Source organism: Nannobrachium achirus (genome assembly GCF_963921795.1).
Source record: "Nannobrachium achirus genome assembly, chromosome: 15".
Lineage (NCBI taxonomy): Eukaryota > Metazoa > Chordata > Actinopteri > Myctophiformes > Myctophidae > Nannobrachium > Nannobrachium achirus.
In genome coordinates, this window is record NC_137822.1 from 16,166,158 (window position 1) to 16,187,123 (window position 20,966).

Sequence of the window (20,966 nt, forward strand, 5' to 3'; positions counted from 1 at the left end):
TGGTAATGGATCACCTTTACTGGATGTGCATAAGGAAATGCACGCTGAGAGAGCTTCATTGGGAAGCCAGAAGCTGTCGCTGGATGATCTCTCAGAAGCAGAGAGGTCCATCATTTCTTTCTGTCAGCAACAGAGATTTGATAACGAAATCACTGCCTTAACCTCTGGAAAACAAATACAGAAGAGCAGCAGCATCTATAAATTGGATCCAGTCCTTGATGGAGGTCTTCTGAGAGTTGGGGGTCGACTGAACAGAGCAGCAATGCCCGAAGATGTAAAACATCCCCTCATCTTATCTAAAGACCAACATATCTCCAACCTTATCCTCCGGCACTTCCATGAACATCTGGGCCATGGAGGAAGGAATCACATACTTTCTACAGTAAGGAAGAAATATTGGATCACGAAAGCCAACTCTGCAGTGAGGAAGGTCACTGCGAAGTGCAAGTTTTGCAGACTCCACAGGGGAGTGACTGCTGAACAAAAAATGGCAGACTTGCCCACCGAAAGGATAGTTCCTGATCTCCCGCCGTTCACGAACGTGGGCGTGGATTATTTTGGGCCCATCAACATCAAGAGAGGACGTGGCACTGTGAAGCGTTACGGCGTAATATTCACGTGCATGGCGAGCCGAGCCGTTCATCTCGAGGTGGCCTACTCCCTCGATACGAGCTCATGTATCCATGCTATCAGGAGATTCATTTGCAGGAGAGGACAAGTTTCTCACATGAGATCCGACAACGGTACCAACTTCGTCGGAACAGAAAGAGAGCTGAGAGAGGCCTTAGCGTCTCTTAACCAAACTCACATTGAAAGATCTCTGGCACAAAAGGGAATCAAATGGAGTTTCAACCCACCGGCTGCATCTCATTACGGTGGTGTATGGGAGCGCATCATCCGGATGATCAGGAAGATCTTAAATTCTGTGCTTCGACAGCAAACACTGGACGATGAAGGCTTTCAAACAGTGTTGTGCGAGGTTGAAGCTTTGCTCAATGATCGCCCCATCACCAGACCTTCGGACGACCCAAATGACCTGGAGGCGTTAACACCAAACCACCTGCTCCTGTTAAAGGGAAAACCAGTTCTTCCTCCTGGACTGTTTGATAAAGGAGATCTCTATGCAAAGAGAAGATGGCGACAGAGCCAATATATCGCTGATCTTTTTTGGAAAAGATGGATTCACGAGTACCTACCGTTGCTTCAAGAGCGACAGAAATGGACAAGGGAAAGAAGAAGTTTCATCACTGGAGATGTTGTTGCAGTGGTCGATGCATCAGCACCAAGAGGCTCTTGGATACTTGGAAGAGTACTTCAAACCTTCCCTGATAAGAAAGGTCTGGTACGTTCAGTTCGTCTGCAAACGAAGACCAATGTAATTGAAAGACCCGTGACTAAAATCTGTCTCCTTTGTGAGGGAGCAGATTAAAGACATTTTGTGCATTTTATTAATGCCTCAGTTGTGAGTACCTAAAGGGTTCGTGTACTTACATTTTGTTTTTTGGTGTTTATGGCTCTATTTTTATTTTTGTTTGTGGAATTGCTCTGTTTTTCATGTACCAGTAGCAATTAGGGGCTGGTGTGTAAGAGCCATATTATGATTTCTTCATTTTGTCTGACTATGACGTCACTTTAAGGTTCACGCCCAAGGCCAAGGCCAAGGTGGCGAGGTTACTTAGGGACACCAGTAATGAGGGACAGGTGTTGTCGTTTTAGAGACAAACAGTCTTTTGACTGTGCGGTGTGAAGGCTGTTGTGTAGCCGTTTTGTTTATTATTTTCTTTATTATTATACAAGTGACCAAGCGTCTGTTTAACTCTGATTGAGTAAATAAATAAGCCTTTTCTGCAACTCTGAAGAACAACTTTGGACATCAGTTTTTATCGCAACACACGTCTAGACTACATCTTTTAATCGGCAACCAGTAGCGGCAAATAATGGGATTTCGTCGCTACAGTTGTTATGAGGCTCTTGTGGTGTTTGATTTTCTTCTGTTGTTGTGCATTATAGACAAACAACTCTCACGGTGGAATGATGGCCTTCATACTGATTAGCAGCTACAGTTGTTGATAGCTATTCCTCATGATCAACCGAGTGAAAATTATTACTGAAAGGTAGTTATTATTTAAATACATGACACAAAATCAGTAAGGGTGCACAGATTATTCTCCAGGCAGCATATATTTAGTTAAAAATGGCAAAGTAAAATGTCATCATACTAGTGAGTAGCAAAAGCAGCAGATCGACAAGCTACAAGCTCAACATCTATAAAATAAATTGTGTAACACTTTAGTATAAGGTACAGTGGAGCATTCATTTACGGGGGAAAAAAACAAGTTAAAATATGGAGACACAAGGCTATATTTTATTTATTGTCAGGTACTAGGTGAGGATTAGTTATGTCTTAAAATGTAAATATCAGTGTGTGTATACATATATACAAATGTTTTAATCAAATATATATCTAATATGCTTATATATTATTACATATTATACATAAGGCATTTATTCACACATTATTGCTATAAAACAATTATCAATGGCGTCATTGGCCTGACAGTTCTGCAGGGGGATTTGATAAATATACGTGGATGGAGCAGTGGACCTTGAAAGTGTGGATATAATGTCAGAACAGATAGTTTTCTAGAATAACTAAAAATGCACAGTATGTGATGTAGTTAATAGGTTTGTCCAAATTATCAATATTCAACTAATAATGAACATATTCTTTGTAGATGGAATGTATTTTTCATAACATGCTTAATCTTATTATGCTTATTTACCTACTGTATGTGACATACTATTGTAATGACATACTCTTAACTGTGCTGTGAACTTATTTGCCCTTTCCTGATTTCCTCTAATGATGCATAATTTTGACACTGAATGTTTCTGATCTGAGACAGCGAGAATAACAGTGAGAGTGACTTACTTTTATTTAATGAACGAATATCCACTTTACATCAAGTAGCTGGTTTTATCAACGTTGCCTGCAACCACATGCTTCATGTAGTCTTTCACATACAATAGCAATAATAAAATCAAAAAAGGGCAAATACTGCATACCACTGTAACTGATTAAGCTAAATAAATAAATTAAATACAGTAAATGCTTGTTGGTGCTGTCACGGCCCCTTGCCCTTGTCTGTAGGGCCTGTGGTAGCCTGTGCATGGTGGATCTCTGTACCTGTGCTTTTCCCCACAGAGCCTTCGGGTGTCGGCCAATGAGGTGGCTGATTAGGGGCATTGGGAGCACCTGGCAAGTGCTCCCTGGAGCCCTATAAAAGCCTGCATGGCACCCTCATTCTCTCTCTCCCTCTCACCAGATGACAGCACCTTTCGTTTGAGTTCTCACACTTAACAACACCCCACACTACACTGAACACACATCCATGCACTGCTGACACTACTGACGACTGACTTACACACTTCATACCCTTGTACCTAGTGTTTATCTTTATTTATCCTTTTGTTAATAAATTATTGTTATGTTTTATACCACCACCATGTTTCCTCCTCGATTTGTCATTGCCTACGGGCCAGGTCGTGACAAATTGGGGGCTCGTGCCGTTTGCGAAAAGTTGGAACTCGGGTTGGCCGTGACATTATTGACAGGTAAAGTAGTCTTCCTGTTTTGTTTAGAGCTTGTATATTGGCATCTTTGGTCACGGCATTAGGAGGAGGTGCATGGTAGTGATTGGTTTTGTTTAAAAGTTGAGTTAACAATTTGGTTTTGAATAATTTGGTTGTTGAGTAATTTAAGTAAAAGTAATCGGTAAAAGTAATCTAAATAAAAGTAATCTAAGTAAAGGTAAGCTAAGTAATTGTTTGGGTAAATGCAATTATTTTTGGTTTGAGCTGTCTATTAGTTACCAGGTGTGGTAATTGGAACAGGTGGGTCTCGTACAGTCTAGGGGCAGTACTCTGATCCACGTAGGTCAGTGGTGTTTTCCCACAGAGGGACTCACTGTTCTTTTGGTTTGCATGTCTCGCTTGTCTTAATGTGACAGTGACAGAGGGGGAGCATTGGTTCCATTTTGGGAATTTGTTATTTAGTTATTTAAAAATGTCTAATGGCTTTATAAAAAGAGAACCTACATGGTATATTGTAAAATAGGTAGGTCGCGTCTTTTGTCTATTGACCAGGTTGATGTTTTTGTTTTGAAAGTGCCTGAGATTGAGGGCTTTGAGACTGTGAAGGAACATTAGGTTTCCCTTGATTGGTCAATTAGGTTGGTCACCTGTTATGCTAAATGTGTCATATCCATGCGTCTGCTAGGCAGTAGAGGCAATTTCTTTTAAACTGGTTTGTTTAGGGTTTTGTTAATTATGGTGAGTGTTTTTTGAGTGTCAGTTTTGCCCTGCATTGTTCCTTGTGTGGTTCTGCTCTGTCAATATTGACTCGTAACTTTAAAGGATAATAGTAAAAAGGACTTATTTTCCGTTTCTAAGTAAATGAATACATCTCCAACAGGTGGCAGGAAACTGAGTTGATTTGGTCGGTGGTTTGTAGCATGATGGTTACACAAAGCAGGGTCAGACAGAGGTTGGTTCCTCAGACGGTTGGTTCCTCAGACGGTTGGTTCCTCAGACGGTTGGTTCCTCCAGACGGATGTGGTCCACCAGACGGATGTGGTCCACCAGACGGTGCGACCCTCCAGACGGTGCGACCCTCTAGACGGTGCGGTCCACCAGACGGGTGGTCCACCAGACGAGTGGTCCACCAGACGAGTGGTCCACCAGACTGAGGCTGGGAGGGGTTATGGGTGGCCGTTGTTCTGGCCCGTCTCAGAGAGGCGGCGCTGAGGCGCATTTGGTTGCAGGCTCGGTACACTTCCCCCCAGCAGGCCCTGCTAAAACGATGGCTACAGAGAATGATACAAACCCTCTACCAGGTCATTGCATTGATGCCACCATTCACCACCAGTCAAACAAGGTGAGATGAAGCCTTATGTTAACGCTGATATGCGTATGGCTATTAGATGGCCAGAGAAATGTGGAGCTTGGGGGGGTAGAGTTAAAGTTACTTTTTCAATGTATTGACCAGAGCATGAATTGCAAGTGTTAAAGTTACTTTTTCGGGCAGAACATTATCTTTTTGGGGCCAGCTGCGTTTTGCCGTAAAGAAATTGGTTGACGGGAAAAAGCGCTCACCAAATATGTAGTGTGGGAGTAAACAGTTTTTCAAGAAGTGGGTTTGATATGGGTAAAACAAGGGGTTTTAATTCTATTGAAATTGCACTAGGTAACTCAGCTGTAGTGTAGCATGGGTGTGTTTGTTTTAATGCACTGTAAAACAAAGCGGAGTGTACAGTAGTGTTGATTTTATTGGTGTTTTAGCCAATTAATTGGGTTTTGCTCATGAGGATTTAAGTGTAAAAAGTAAAACTTGGACAGAAAAGCTGATCAGGGAGCATTGTGTGGGAGAAGTGGTCTGTTCTGGTCTCCGATTCCTGATTCAGGTTTCTGTACAATGTTTGTTGGCAGGTCTGTATGTGAGTAGAATAAGTCCTGGTGGTATTTTTAAAGATTTTCAAATTCGTTTTTGGATGTGTTTAAAGCACTGCTGATCTTATTGTGTTGGGTCCCACAAATGGTTTAATGTTTACAGCACTGCTGATCTTATAGTGTGGAGTCCCGCAAATGGTTTCATGACCTGTGTTGTTTTTACCCAAGATGTCGTCTTTCTTCTTCCATTATAGGCCATCCTGTTTGTCAGTCTCTTAAAGTGCTCCTGTATACAAGGCTGCTGTGGCTGTGGACAGGAGGGTGTGGCAAGGTGGAGTGGAGGTTAGAGTAGATATCAGGTGGTATTTTGGTTACAGGTGGGGATTGCTAAATGTTATTTGCTAGTAAGGTGGATAATGTGACAATTTCCCTTTGGACATTCAAGAGGATGGTTTTTTTTAACCTATTGAAGACTTATCCTCATTCTTCTTTGTTAGCTGCTGCATGGGTGCCTCCTGCACTTATGGTGTTGGCCCCTGCAGGGTTTTGATCAACAGATAAATAATTAGGTTGCAAGCTTTGACTTGTCGGGTGGGTTTTGTTATACTTTGTTCTAACTTCTCGCCCTACTTTTGTTCAGGAATTTCTACAGGGACCAAGCCAGACGTGGTTGGTACTGTTTGTTGGACAGAATGTCTGAAGTGTTACAGGGACCAGGCCAGAGTTGGGTGGTACTCTTTGTCAGACAAAAACGGTAAAGTAATGGCGATAGGCTCCTTTGCGCCAGTGGCCCTCTTGGCCGGTCACTCATACCTTAAATGCATCAGTTGCTGGGGTGGTGGCTGGTGATAGGGGGGGGTTAACCATTGGAGGAGCAGTTAGGTGTCTTTGGTGTTTGTCTTTGGTTCCAATTGGCGGAACAAGTTTGTATTTTTGTGTCTTTGGTTCCATTGGTGGAACAGTTTTGTCCTTTGTTATATGTTGTTTGTACTGATCAGTGACCTGTCTTCAATGTTTTCCCTACAGTGTCTAATCTGAGGGTTGTGGTCCTATTCGTTGGACATTCTCCATGGGTCCTCATCTTGCCTCTGTCTTTCACCCCTATGCTCCTTGGGTAATAGGTTGCTGGGGTGGAGGCCTGTGACAGGGTGCGGGTGGCCATTGGAGTAGAGGTGGTATAGTATATTTAATGTGTAGTATATTTCACATTTGATATAGTATTTAATGGTAATGGATAGTATTTGATGGTATTTAATGGCATTTATATTCACTAATTAACACATGTGTTTTTCTTCATTATTCAATATATTATATTATGTAGTACATTAATTGTTTTTTTTTTCTTTAGTTTGAATTTGTTATTGCGACTCTAAGGAGTCAGGTATAGTGTTTCGGGCCCTTACGGTCCCTCCTTTTGAAGGGGGAGGGTGTCACGGCCCCTTGCCCTTGTCTGTAGGGCCTGTGGTAGCCTGTGCATGGTGGATCTCTGTACCTGTGCTTTTCCCCACAGAGCCTTCGGGTGTCGGCCAATGAGGTGGCTGATTAGGGGCATTGGGAGCACCTGGCAAGTGCTCCCTGGAGCCCTATAAAAGCCTGCATGGCACCCTCATTCTCTCTCTCCCTCTCACCAGATGACAGCACCTTTCGTTTGAGTTCTCACACTTAACAACACCCCACACTACACTGAACACACATCCATGCACTGCTGACACTACTGACGACTGACTTACACACTTCATACCCTTGTACCTAGTGTTTATCTTTATTTATCCTTTTGTTAATAAATTATTGTTATGTTTTATACCACCACCATGTTTCCTCCTCGATTTGTCATTGCCTACGGGCCAGGTCGTGACAGTGCCAACATTATTGTTCCAAAATGTCTACATAATCACACTTCTTTCAGGGTAAATGAATAAATTGTGTTTAACGGTAATTGTTAAGGAGTGTTATAGGGTAGTGTCATCTCTTGTATAATTTAACCTGAACTTCTACAATATTTAAATGAACCCAAACAAAGCAAATTTGTTTCGTTTTCTTTTTTATTCAGTTAACTCAAACCTGGCAAAAGTGCGCGCACTGGCAAGTGGGAAAACGATAAACTCCTTTCAATACACATGATGATGCTATGAGACCTGCTGAATAGTAGACTTAAAGGTGTGGATTACAAAAGACAAGATGTAGTATAATAGGGTTGAATCTTAAGTCCCTGAGGTGTATTTTCATTATAAATAATGCTTTTTGTACTTTTGCAATTAATACAGAAAGACAGGGGTTCCAGGATTGTATAAACATTGCTTGGGAACGATTCCGCCAGAGTATCATGGTATTCTCACTTGGACGCTCAACAGTACACATTATCTTTAGTGGTAAATTGTGATCACAGAATCCAGGCTGGTTGTGTTACACATATATACTATATGTTAAGGTGTTACATGGAATATATGGGAATTCCATGCTGAAATTATGAAATCAATCATCAGATTTGACACTGAAAACTATTATTTTGATCCAAATATCATCCAAATCTATCACAACAGCAGATTTTGTGATTTCACAAGCCCCAACTGGTAGCCTATGCTATTATTTACCTTGAATCCTGTAACCTGTATACCATAGTCACCTGAAATGGAGAATACCGTTTGTCTTTTGTAACGGGCTACTATCCACTTGTTTCCATGACTATAAAACTGATGACACAGACCAACATTTAAAAAAAAGAAACGTGAACGTATATACAAACACGTGCAAACATACACACGCATATGAAGACTTTAAAAATGAAGAAATTACACAAATAAAATAGTTGATAATCAGTGCCACTTTTCAACCCCTTTTGCTTTTGTAAATCTCCCATCATTAATCACTGTACCGCCCTATAAAGACAAAGCATAATTGCACAGAAAAGTCACTTAAATGTCCTGCCTGCTAAAAGATTTCAGGGAACTGTGCGTCTAAGTTGTTAAATTAAACTCAAATCTCTGTGTAGTTTTCTCTATAATTGGACAATACTCTGAAATGTTTACCTTGCCTTATTTTAGGGCTTGTTTTCTTAATAATTCATAACAATTTAATATGTGGGGTCTGTTGGCTTTCAAATACAAGTAGAGCTTTTTTGCCATTTATACTGTATACACGTTTTTACCTACTGTAACAAAATCACAGAAATTACTTTTAAGTATCTTTATGAACTCTTCATTGACACTGATGTCATTCATTGTTAATGAATAGTTCAGTGCAGGTTTTGTTCCATTCCCGATTCATTAATATATATGTACTCCTAACTGTATCTGTCAAAATCTCTCTGAATAACTTGTCATTTCGGTTCCCATTTTGACGGTCATGGTTCTTGATTGATTAAATGGCATTGTATACTTTTATTGATATGCTACATGCATAGTCAAATGTCTATCATGTCAGATATTTTTGGTCAGTTTAGTTTCAGGAAAAAGGGTAGTAAACACTTTTTTCCTAATGCAAACATTAGGGAATATTATACATTTATGATGAACCCTTGCCCTGCTGTGTGATCTTTAGGGAGTTGTGTTATATTCCTCCTGTATCAGTTTTTGCTTTTTGTTGACCCCTCCACCTTCAACACACTGCAACCCAAGTTAAATCCTCGCTTATAAACTAAATATAAACTAAACACCCTGAGAGATAATTGAGTGGAGGCCATGAATAATAGAGTACTGCTCATAATTCCTGGTACTATACAAATTCTTCAGACAAGGATACATCACTCATTCATTTTTCATAAGTCTTCCCCTGACGTCTTAAACAAAAAACAATATTGTATCCACATTGCCAACTACCTGAGGTTCCTTCCTTGTATACACGAGATGCATAATCTCCAACATGATGTGGAGGATGTGAAGAAGCGAGATGGCTGTGAAAGACCTGCATATGACCCAACGCGTGCCGTCCCCCCAGAGCTGATACATCTCTCTTTCATGTGAGATACATTTTTTACATTACTTTGGATTTTTACATGAGCATGAAGATTTTACAAGGTCCTCCCAGCCATGTCCTACGCCATTAGCTTGTTGATCTGTACTGTATTTATTTGATATGACTGATCAGCTATACTAAATACATATACGGTACATAAAGTATATACCGTATGGTCTTTGCTGCCAGACCGCCCCTAGCCAGTCTGTGTATGCAACGTTCGCACTATGAATTGCCTTACGATAGAATATTGTCTTAGTGATGACCTCATGTGACACTTATTTTCTCCACATAGCCCAACTTTCTTGTTCCCTCCATCCCATTAACCCTGTGCCTTTTAATACATGCGCGCACACACACACACACACACACACACACACAACCCCAATACACGGTCATCACATTCCCCAAAAAAAGATGAAGCAAAGTGATCACACCTTTCTAGTTCGTTTTGCACACTATATATATCTTTAATATAATGGTTTACAAGGTGTTCTTTGAATGGTGCTACAATATTTTTATTGTTATATTAACTGGTGTTGATTTTAATAAAATAATACCATGCCATCTTCAAACGCGGTTCTTTGACCCCACACTATATCAGTTATGTACATTTTTTGTTGAAATATTGAGTGATACCGTATGCTTACAGTTCGCAGTGCCGATAAAATGTGCAAAGTTATGACAAAGTACTGTATATTGTTTTGGAAAACCAAAGATGTGCTACTTGGAATCGGGTGCATCTCTCCACTCCGACATGTCTTCTTTCCGACATGTCTCCATTCCGACACTAACCCTATCTCTAACCCTAAACCTAACCCCTATATGAGTGTCGCCACTCCGACAATAAGAAGTCAATTTCGGAGTGGCGACATGTCGGAATGGAGAGAGCCTCCCCTTGGAATCAATTATCTTTAACCCATTAAGCCGATTCTACAAATGCCTTCTAAATCAGTAGTTCAACACTTTTCATGTCAAGGACCCCCAAAATGATATGCGTTTGGCCAGACCACCCATCTGAAAATGTTTTGTGGCAGGGAAACCCCCCAGAAGAGAAGATTTATGTTAAAAACTCAAAATGTTCAAACATAGCAGATGTACAAGCTCGCAGCGCAGCACGAAGTGACTCGCTGTGAACTTGTATATCTGCTATTTTTGAATAGCCAACGGTAAAATGGCACAGATGCCTTTCAGTTTTTAATGGGTTAATGACAGAAGATTGCATAGATAGAGGGCCACTACTGCGTTGTCTGTGACGACTTAAACTTGAGTAATGTCTTAATTCACTGATAATCACTAATGCCCATTTTACAACCGAGTTTGAAAAGATTTTCTTGAGCCAAACAATTCTGGCAGACACCCTTTTTCAGAGAACTGCTCATTTATTGCCGTTGATGCAGAGCTTTGCAACAACATGCCCAAAGAGCAATGATAGCAAATAAAGGGATGTGTACATTTGTACCAAATCTTATCTACGTATGTACAATTTATCCATTTATCCATCTAAAATGTAGGTTAAAGAATTGGTTCACAGTAACAAAACAGCTAGTTTAACTAATAGGCAGATATGTTTGTTTTAAGCAACAAATCCCTTTCTGTTAAAATACAAATAATTGGTCACTCACACAAAAAGGTAGAGACCTACTACCTCCTGGGAACCTAAACAATGGAATGTCAAGAAAACTGAGGCACACTACAGTGACTGCAGTAAAAAAAATATTGCTATTGTTTTTTTTTATCTTTGTGATTATGTTTAAAGAAAATTAACACAACCTATATAACATCTTCCAGCATTGTGGGGGGCAATTTAGATGTTTTTTTTGTTCTGTGCTTTGTCTTCATAGGGCAGGATGTGACCATCACTGGCATAAAGTGCCATCTCTCCATACATTATGGGTAAGGTCTTCTAGGGAGACTGTCCAAAGGGCCTTTGCAGTATGGTTAATAAATTATTACCCATAATGCGAAGGCTTTTTGGTCTCCCCAGAAGATATTACTAATAATTTCAAGGGAGAATGTCCAAAAATCCTGCCTACCCTTCAACTTTCCTTGTCAGGGACTTGTGTAGGCCCAACTTTACAGAATACTGTGTATATAGACAAAAGGTTCTTAGAATGTCTAACACATACATTGGGTTGTTTCTCTTTTATCATTTTGCCTTGAGGTGAGAACATGTCGTGTCACCTCTGCTAACAGCAAGAGTACAGTGAGCTCTGTAAAATTGCTGCTGCAACAGCCCCCATTGTGTCCAACCCTCGAATCATCACATCACATCTAATGACACAGTAAGTACCGTTGTCACTGCAATGCAAACCATGTTCTGTACCCCACACTGTGTATACCTGGAGTGTATGTATATTCACATCATTGAGGAACAAGATAACACATTGCTCTCCTCTTTCTTTCCCTCCCTCCCTCCTTATTGGCTTTCGAACCTGACTCATGGTTTTCCATTGACACTGGCGTTGGTACAGGTGGCGTTCTTGCTGCGGAACAACCAGGAAGAGAGGAGGTTGCGAGGCCTCTGTGGATGTGCGGGGGTCTGTGCCAGGCGAACCATGCGCGGCGAGCGCCACACCTTTATGGTAGAGTCATCGCTAGCAGAGAGTAACAGCTCCTGGTCAGCAGGGCTGAAGGCCACAGAATTGACCACATCATCGTGGGCCAGACGAGCCAGGCAGATATTGTAGTGGCGGTCCCATATGTATCCATGCTTGTCCTCTGCACCACTAGGGAAGGAAGGAAATATAGATTCAACAGAAATATTTTGGAATAACTTCCAAGTTTTACACCAGCACATTTGCTTGCCCTTTGATCTTAATTAGCCACTTTTGCAAGAAGAAACGATTTATCAGCCACTATGACTAGAAAACGTTCCATGCGCCCTGAACAAAGCACAATGCATTCATAAGATTATCAAATGTATGGAATCATGAAATCTGGTGATATGAGATTTGTGCTCAACATGATACTGTAGCTTGTAACTAACCTGGCAACAAAGTCTCTGCTGACATCCAAGAAGATGAAGAAGCACTCATCATTGGGAGTGAAGGCTCGATGGGCACGCAAGCTCCTCCTCTCCTCCCTGAGGCTCTTCAGGTCAATGACATGGAGGTCAATCTCCTCAGCGATGGGAGGTGGGGACATGGGGTCAGAAATCACACACCCTGCTGGCCACGCTCGGCTGTTCACATAAAGATACCTGGCCATGATAGGTAAGCAAAGAGGACGGGGTTATACAAGTAGTAACAATATATGACAGAAACATGGCTACAAAAGGGCAGCATCAGCTTGAGTAGGTAGAGAGGCTGTCTGGGAATCCGAAGACACCAGTTCGACCCTTGCCCTGAGCAAGACACTAGAAAGAAACTACTAAAGGCTCCCCATGTGTGTTCATCTGCTGGGCAAATTGGCTCCTTTCCTGGGGACCAGTAAATACTCCATATGGAAATTGATTGATTATGTCACTTCAACTTCAAAGCACTTTATTTTCCTTTCTGAACTTTGTACGCACATATAAAAATAATAATCTTTGAATATTGCTTAGTAAATACCATTAATCAACCTCATATCTTCTTACCTGTGATCTGGAGAAAGGCCCATACCAATAATATGGCCATGGATGTCAATCACATGGTCCAGGGAATCAAAGAACTCATCTGAACTCCGCTCCTCACCCAGCACAGGTCCGCAAGTGGTCATCTGTTCAGGCATGATCCGCTTAATACCTGGGAGAGACAAATGAGGAAAAACTCTCCACAAGCCATTCTTATAAACTCTGTCACAGGCACATTCTTTTTTGTTTATCAATGGTGACGGTGAGACAGATGCTTTTAATGGGTATACTTATCCCATTTAGAACGGGTACACATTATTGTGTATCATTATTTTATGCTTTAACTATTGAAAAATAGCAGATATACAAGCTCACAGCGCGCTGCGAGCTTGTAGATCTGCTATTTTTGAAAAATTGTGAAAGTTAGAATTTTTGAAAAACCTATGTTTCTATGTCAGCAATCTGGCCAGCCATGGTCAAAGAAAAGGTCCTTTTCACTTAACTGGAGCTCAGTTAGTCTGTTCTTGAGAGACTACTATGTCAGTGGTTCTCAAACTCTTACATGTGAAGGACCCCCAAAGTGATATGTATTTGGCCAAGGACACCCATCTCAAAATATTTAGTTCCAGGGACCACCCAGAAGCAACATTTGAGTTACAAACGTTCGCTTTGAAAAAATACATATATTCAAAGATTTGTACACATTTTCACGACTTTTTCAAAAATAGCAGATCTACAAGCTCGCAGCGCGGCACTCGGTGCCGCGCTGTGAGCTTGTATTTCTGCTATTTTTCACTGGTTAAAGCATTCAATAATTCTAGGCCTAAATGGGTTAATGGGTATACTTATAGTAGGAAGACTAAGGGTCCTCACATAGTGGAACGATGGATTGCACAGATAATAATGATCAGTGAGTGTGTAATCATATACAGAATATATACTGCAAAAATATCAGAAGTAAGCAAATAAAACCAGCCACAGCAGCAATTGAGCATGACATTTGCATCATCAACCACATATCATTGCTCTGTGTTACATTTTATGTGTCATACATGTGAAGACTCCCATACCTATCTGGTGAGGGGAGTAGGTAAGGCTGCCAGTGGTGAAGAGAAGGTATGTTTTGTCCTCATCCTCCCCAGGGGAAGAAGGGCTCATGTGAGTGGGATCGGGGGCCTTTGTGTGGGCTCTTCCCATCATCCGGGCCACCGTGGCCTCAATCACCCGTTCCGTGGTCCCTACATTCTGACAACTCTAAAAACAGAAGAAAGGGAATACAGACAGCCAGGGTCAGGAATATACTGCATAGTAGCAAGTAGCCAAGAGATCAACAAATGTATTATCTGCAATACATTTTATGTATTTGATTTCAATTTCAATGTGTACATACATTTTTAGTTCTTCTGAATCACTTGCATCGATTTTACATATTCACTAAAGCAAGGGTCTTTAACAGGGGGTCCGGGACCCCTAGGGGGTCCTCAGAGTTACTACAGGGGGTCCAAAAATGGAGCCAAAAATAGCTGATCTACAAGCTCACAGCGCCTTGCAGCACGAGGCGTTGTGAACTTGTAGATCGTCTATTTTCGGCAAAGAGGTTTGGTGTAGAGGGAGAAAAGAGCAGACTAAGTACAGAGTGAAAGGTCAAGTTTATTGATTGTTCAAGTTGAACCTGCTTCATCTCTCACTCAACTAAGGGGTCTTTATCCTGAAAACATTGAAGACCCCTGCACTAAAGTAAAGCTTAAGGTCAAACCGAGTGTGAACGCCCCTTAAAGCTTGACTTTAATCAATGTCACATTATCACCTGTTTGACATGATCCAGCCCTGAAAGAGTGGGCTGTGGAAGGTGTGGACCCAGTAGCTTGGGCTCTTTATGGTTATCATCATCATCATCGTCGTCGTCATCATCCTCTTCTTCCTCATATTCTGTGTTGCCCAAATCAAACAGCAAGGGCTGGTGTTGCTGCCCCTTGTGGCTTTGGGCTTCAGCTCGGGCCTGCGATTGAGCCTCGTAGTCCAGCAGTAAGTCTGGGTTGTCATGGCGACGACAGTGTGCCACCATCACTGTCCGAATGGTGCTGGCATTGACATTCTGGATCTTAAAGAGGCGCTTAACCACATTGACATTCTCTGATTCAATATCCTGATAGAAATAAGAGAAGCAGATGGGAGATTTTATCTGACTGAGTGAAAGAAAATGAATTCATTCCCATTTAGATAAATAAATATTATAATGTATTTTTGGGGATATTATTCTAGTATGCTCTTTTATAGCAAATTAGCAATGACCTGTTGCACAACCACTCAGTTACCCAACATCAAATATATATACATTAAGAATAAATAAACATTGTGGTTCAAAGCAAGTTAAAAAACTGTCCAATAGCATTTATTTCCCTGCTCTTAAATTAAATTCTTAGAAGAAACCAGGTCTGTCAGCTGTAGCTCCAACTGTTGGCTATTCCAGGCAGAGGATGTGATTCTCCTTTAAATATGACGGATAGCGAGAATAGTCGCCCACTGCGGTTCAGATCCCGGTCGTGGTGCCTCCCAGCTTGGCTGAGCACTCCCAACTAAAACAACTAGCAGTGTGGGGAAGCGTAACTGTCCCATCTTCAAGATTGATAAAGGTGGGTTGGATCGTGTAGATTCAAGTCACATGAAAGACTAAAGTTGTGAAAAGCCACTGTCTATCGCGAATATAAATTATTTAGTATTACTTTCTGCTTGAGCATAGTGTGCTTGTCCCAAATTTGTTTCTGACCTGGAAAGCTTTGTTGAGCCACAGCACAGAACAGGAAGTCATGTTTCCTATCCAATGCAGCTTCCCAGAGATCAGGTGGGTCTCATTCAGCCAACAGCCAAACACATCATAGGGCTTGTTCCTTACGCGTGACAAAAGGGTGTAGTTGTCTGTAGGGTAGAAATAAAACACAAAAGATACAAACTAATGTATTAGATTCCTAGCTATTTGTAAGTGCTGTACTGACTGAGTTCAGATTTTGGGATGGATACTAGCATGACTGGAGTGTCCTGGGTGAATGGTCAATGGCATGGATGAAAGAGGAGTGCTTAATTAGTGTGGTTGTCCGAAGGGCAACACACTGTAGTTCTGGGGAGACTTTATTTTCACTAGATAAACTCACTAAACTTTTCCGCTGCCATTGGAAATTGATGGAAACCAGATAGATGCAATTGGAAATTGAAGGAAAAACATTTGAGGTGTGGTGCTAGCTCGAGTATTGATCGAGCTTCACACGACAGTTAACTTGCAATTGCATCTTTTCTAGTGTTATACCTTATGTTCACAATTCACACGTATTATTACAATGTGTTTTATGACACATACAGTATATATACTAGTAAGACACCTCAGGGCGACATGTAACCTTGAGGTCGCGCTATGGCCATCTAGCCAGTGATGTATATCGGACCAGTTACCCATATATGGAGACTGTATATGGAGATATGCTGTGAGAGCCCAAACATGCTTATTCCGTTATTCGTTATGTGAAAGTCATATAACGTCTATGACATCTGACATCATACATACAATCCCTTTTATGCCCATACATGGAGATCTCTGTCTGTAGAACCAGCCACACAGATATGGGCTGTCTTGGCCATATATGGATTATGTTAGTGTGGTATGTGGGCTTCATATATGGGCATTCCCATATGAAGTCCTGTTAGATATGGGCTTAATATTGATGACATCAGGGATCTCCATGTATGGCATATGGGCATAAAAGGGATTCTGTTAGAGTGGTTCCCCTGACATCACTGTGACGTCAGAGCATGATGTCAGAGTGCCTAACCAGTGTCAGGCATGACAGAGATACGAACAAAATGTGCCGGTTTTCATAGTTAACTGTGACCTATGGTCTCAATAAATATACACATATCTCAGCAAGGGGGTACTAGTCTTCGAGGGGTTACCATTTTGTGTAATGGAAATGGCACATATTTTGGGTGCTGGACCATGTGGTATGGTGTGGGGCTAAACTAGCAGTGGAATTCCAGCACATGTGCTGCTCCTACCCATACTGATGACGGCGATTTCTCCAGATGAGGAGTGGTGTGTGCCCAGGTAGACCCCAGACACCAGGAGAAGGCTGTCATCAGCATTAAATTGGGAGAACTGGGTGTAGCCCCAGTTGAACTGACGCATGCTGCAGCTGTGTACCAGTGAGATGGTGCCATCTGGCCGCTCTGTGTCCCATAGCTAGGCCGGACAGAGGAGACAGAGGGGTTGAAAGAAGGTGATAATGAAGAGGACATTAATTGTTGTGGTACAGATAGATATAACAGTAGGGGTGGGCGATATGGTGATAATTATCGTTGAGACGATACAATGAATGTCTCCACGATATGCCTTTTCAGAGGTATCGTATATATCGTGATACAATTGAGGGAGCCTTGTAAAAAATCATGTTTAATCGTTAATACAGAGATTCATTTAAACCTACATTTTGGTCTATTTTGGTCTCCCCTTAACTCTGACAGTTGAAACCAAATGGTTTCATTTGTATACTGTCAGAGTTACATACTTGTAAAGTTCAATTTAGACCTCCCAAAAGGAACCCAGAGAGTCTAGTTTTTGTCAAGTAACTTGAAAAAATATCAATTAAAAAACAACTTGAAAAAAGAATTGTGATAAAATCATGTATCGTGAATCGTGATACAGCTTGGGAAAATATCGTGACATTGCATTTTTCCATATCGCCCACCCCTATATAACAGCCAGACAAAACTGAAAAAATACAAAATACAATAAAAGGATAATATCAATAGATACCTTAACAGTGCAGTCTTTGGAGCAGGATGAGAAACGGTGACCCCTGTGGGAGAAGGCCAGGTGGAGAACTTGGTCGTGGTGCTCAGTCAGGGTCTGAACCTCCTCACACGGGATACAGTCAAACAGACGTTTGAACTCCCTGAACCAGGACACAGCCGCTGCGTAAAATACATTCAGACAGAAGGAGTTTAGGAGTGTAAACCAGTTCAGCCGTTTTTAACATGGCTTCTGTAGACATACATACTGCTGCTGCCGTTTTTTACAATACATTAGTGTTACCAAGTATTTGTTTTAAATGAATTCCTGAAATGAAACACAATGGGCCTGATTCACAAAGCTTTTTACGCACAGATTTTGAACGTAAATGGAATTTACGCAACTTCTCCCTTTACGAGTCAACCTTTTTTGTCTATGAATTAGGGCAGAGGTACATCTGCTCAAAGGCAGACTTGCGTATTATGACATTAGAATACCTTATTCTTCCATTTTTAATATTGACCACATCACATGAACGCAGTCCTACCATCTTGATGATATACAGTATGGGGATGAAATCGAGCTGTGTCCATTACTCCATTTACAATTCAGCGTGACAGTGGAGGGTTCGTTTCAAAGAACAGAATCCTCCCAAGGCCCAAATAATCAATAAATCTAGAAATGTATTTGTACATTTTAAATTACAAATCACGTCGCACTTGTCATTTTCTTTAGCGTAACAAAGAATAATAAATGTATTAATACATTGTTATTCATTCTAGTTTGACATAAAAGCGTGGACTTCGCTGACGGCAGATCACTATACCTGGAATTCTCGCAAACCAAATGGACCCGTGGTCCATGTATTTGTACCCTCTCACTCTCGAGTGACAAAAACACACAAAATGTCTCTTTTAAGCCACTACTAAATCGGTTTGTGTGCTGGTGGGGGGCTGTAAGCATGTAGATCTGACCATTTTGAAGAGTGAAGCTGTTTGCCTGACATTATGTTTCCGGTTGCCTTTACGGTGTTAAATGGAAGTGGAACAATGCAAATGATTCTCCATGTGAGCGAGCCTCTGACTTAAAAAAAAAAGAAAAGAAGAAAAGAAAAGACACATTTGTGATCCGCACATAGTGCTTACTCTTTTAGTCACTTTATTTCCACACTATTTACCAACAGCTTAGTGAATGAGGCCAATTGTCCTTTACCTGGGTGTCTAGGTACAGAGCGAGGGATGCGGTAATAGCTGTAGAACAGCTCCCTCCACAGGAACTCATCTCTGGAAACTGCAAACCACTGTCTGCAGGTCAGACCAGCGTTCAGCACAGCATCATGGGGCAAATGGAGGAAGATCTCCAACACCAGGCTGTCTGGCAGGGCTGGATCACAATCCATTCTGGCATCCTTGGAAACACAGATTAGATCAGGGGTTCTCAAACCCTTTTAGGCTGTGACCCCCCCCAAATAAACATATTTGAACTGGGGACCCCCACCCTGACAAGCACTTGGAATTGTAGGTATTACATTTAATGTGACTCGGTTCCACAGATCAATATTGTGAAAATAGCAGATCTACATGCTCACAACGCCTACCTGAGCATGTAGATCGCATGTAGATCGGCTAAGTATGTTCTTTAAGTACAAAGTTGTAATGTTTATGGCCCACTACAACCACAAATAACCCAACCCTCCCATTCGTAATGGTTCTAATTTCAGCCTGGCAACTGGGAGTTGCTAACTTGAGTTACAGGAGATCACCATACCACCTTTCAGCCTTTCATTCCAAGACTGTTGTGGCAGTTATATGCAGTCCTGCAGTCTGAGCTCTACAGCTTATGAAACATAATGAAAATGTAAAATATACACATGCCAAGCAAATTAAAATGTCACAAAGAACAATTCAAGTATTCTAGACACATGATTTTAAGGGTAGTTTAAAAAACATAACTGAACTCTACAGCATACAAACAAGAACAGCTAAGACGCCAACACTAGCACTTATATGGGTCCTCGTTACAAAGCAGAAAGAACTAAACAAGTCTGGTGGAAGTGGACTTAACAAAACATGGTCAAACATATTGGATGTAGACAGACAGGAAGTGTCAGACTACTGTACTCAATATTACGAAAATATTAAGAACCTTCATAAGCTTCGTGAGCATAGCAATTACAAGTTAGGATAGATTCCCAGTTTATAATACGGATGATTATCAGCAATAACACAAGATGACAATTTCACTTCATAGCTTTAATAGAAACTGTCACTTCAATTGTGTCCACTTGTCAAGTTGAATCCTTGAATTTAACGAAACATTTATTAAAATTAGCCATGCAGACGCGGATTGTGTCGCTATAGCCCAGCTGGCTAACTTGCTAGTTAGCTAGCTTCCCGACGTTCGTCTTCAAAAATTGACATTCGCAAATTCTTTAAGTCGACGCGTTTTGTGTAACGCGCTCTAGTGAGCCAATCGACTACAACTGTGTGGGGAAAAAAGTCGGACACAAATGATGGTTTACAAACCTGCTCGTCCAACGATCAGTTGGAAGAGATCAGAAGGCTAACAGCTAGCACATAACCAACAGTCACTAAACACAACAGGACAGAGTCTATCCCTACGGTCTATCCCCAAACCGGTGAACCCATCGTCAGATCAGATCAGACCCGAGAACAACAACAGATGCCAGAGTTGTCGTTCAAGGCATTAGCAACCACTTTTACTTTCTTCGCCCCAATTAACACCCCATCATCATCATTACAGTTATGTTATATAGCAAATGCATGAATGAGAGGAAAGAGGCCGCACACTCTTCAGCCACGATGCAAATAATTTATTTACCAACGTTTCGACTGTTGCCAGTCTTCATCAGGGTTTGCATATAGCAAATGCATACCACAGTTTAAGTTGTAGTAGACTACATTGCATATTATTCAGACCCTAAAAAACATTTTCTTTCTTTGCACCTAAACCTCTGTCATCTGGGCAAAATTGGGACTAGCCCAAAATTGGCACAGTCACTTTCACTTTCACATTAGCCTACAAGCAACCCTCCCCCCCAAGGGCAAACATAAAGTGCAAAAAAAAAAAAGATGAAAAATAAATGAATCATAATAATAATAAGGGTAATAATAATAATATAAGAGACATTAGAAAATAGCTGAGCTTAGATCGTCTATTTTCACAATATTTAACTTGAACAGAGTCAAACTAAAATAACACCTGAACTCCTAC

At 41.2% G+C, this 20,966-nt stretch overlaps 1 protein-coding gene across 1 annotated transcript; it reads right to left on the reverse strand.

The window, feature by feature from the left end:
- Window positions 1-7,486: 7,486 nt before the first annotated feature.
- fbxw5 (F-box and WD repeat domain containing 5) lies at window positions 7,487-20,392 on the reverse strand. Its single transcript, XM_080743269.1, has 10 exons — window positions 20,258-20,392; window positions 18,945-19,140; window positions 17,757-17,914; window positions 17,000-17,183; window positions 15,723-15,871; window positions 14,763-15,101; window positions 14,026-14,209; window positions 12,980-13,127; window positions 12,389-12,601; window positions 7,487-12,128 (listed from the first exon to the last, which is right to left on the reverse strand). The coding sequence occupies exons 2-10, from the start codon at window positions 19,129-19,131 to the stop codon at window positions 11,840-11,842; spliced, it is 1,851 nt and encodes a 616-aa protein (XP_080599395.1). The 5' UTR covers window positions 19,132-19,140; window positions 20,258-20,392; the 3' UTR covers window positions 7,487-11,839.
- Window positions 20,393-20,966: the final 574 nt, after the last annotated feature.

Bases quoted from the DNA above. Each gene is read 5' to 3' on its own strand.
- fbxw5 (XM_080743269.1), bottom strand. From the start codon at position 19,131: ATGGATTGTGATCCAGCCCTGCCAGACAGCCTGGTGTTGGAGATCTTC. The intron at 15,102-15,722 runs GTCAGAAACAAA...TATTTCTATCAG, and splicing joins GGCTCAACAAAGCTTTCCAG to GATATTGAATCAGAGAATGT. The intron at 12,129-12,388 runs GTTAGTTACAAG...TTCCTTCCCTAG, and splicing joins AGCAGAGACTTTGTTGCCAG to TGGTGCAGAGGACAAGCATG.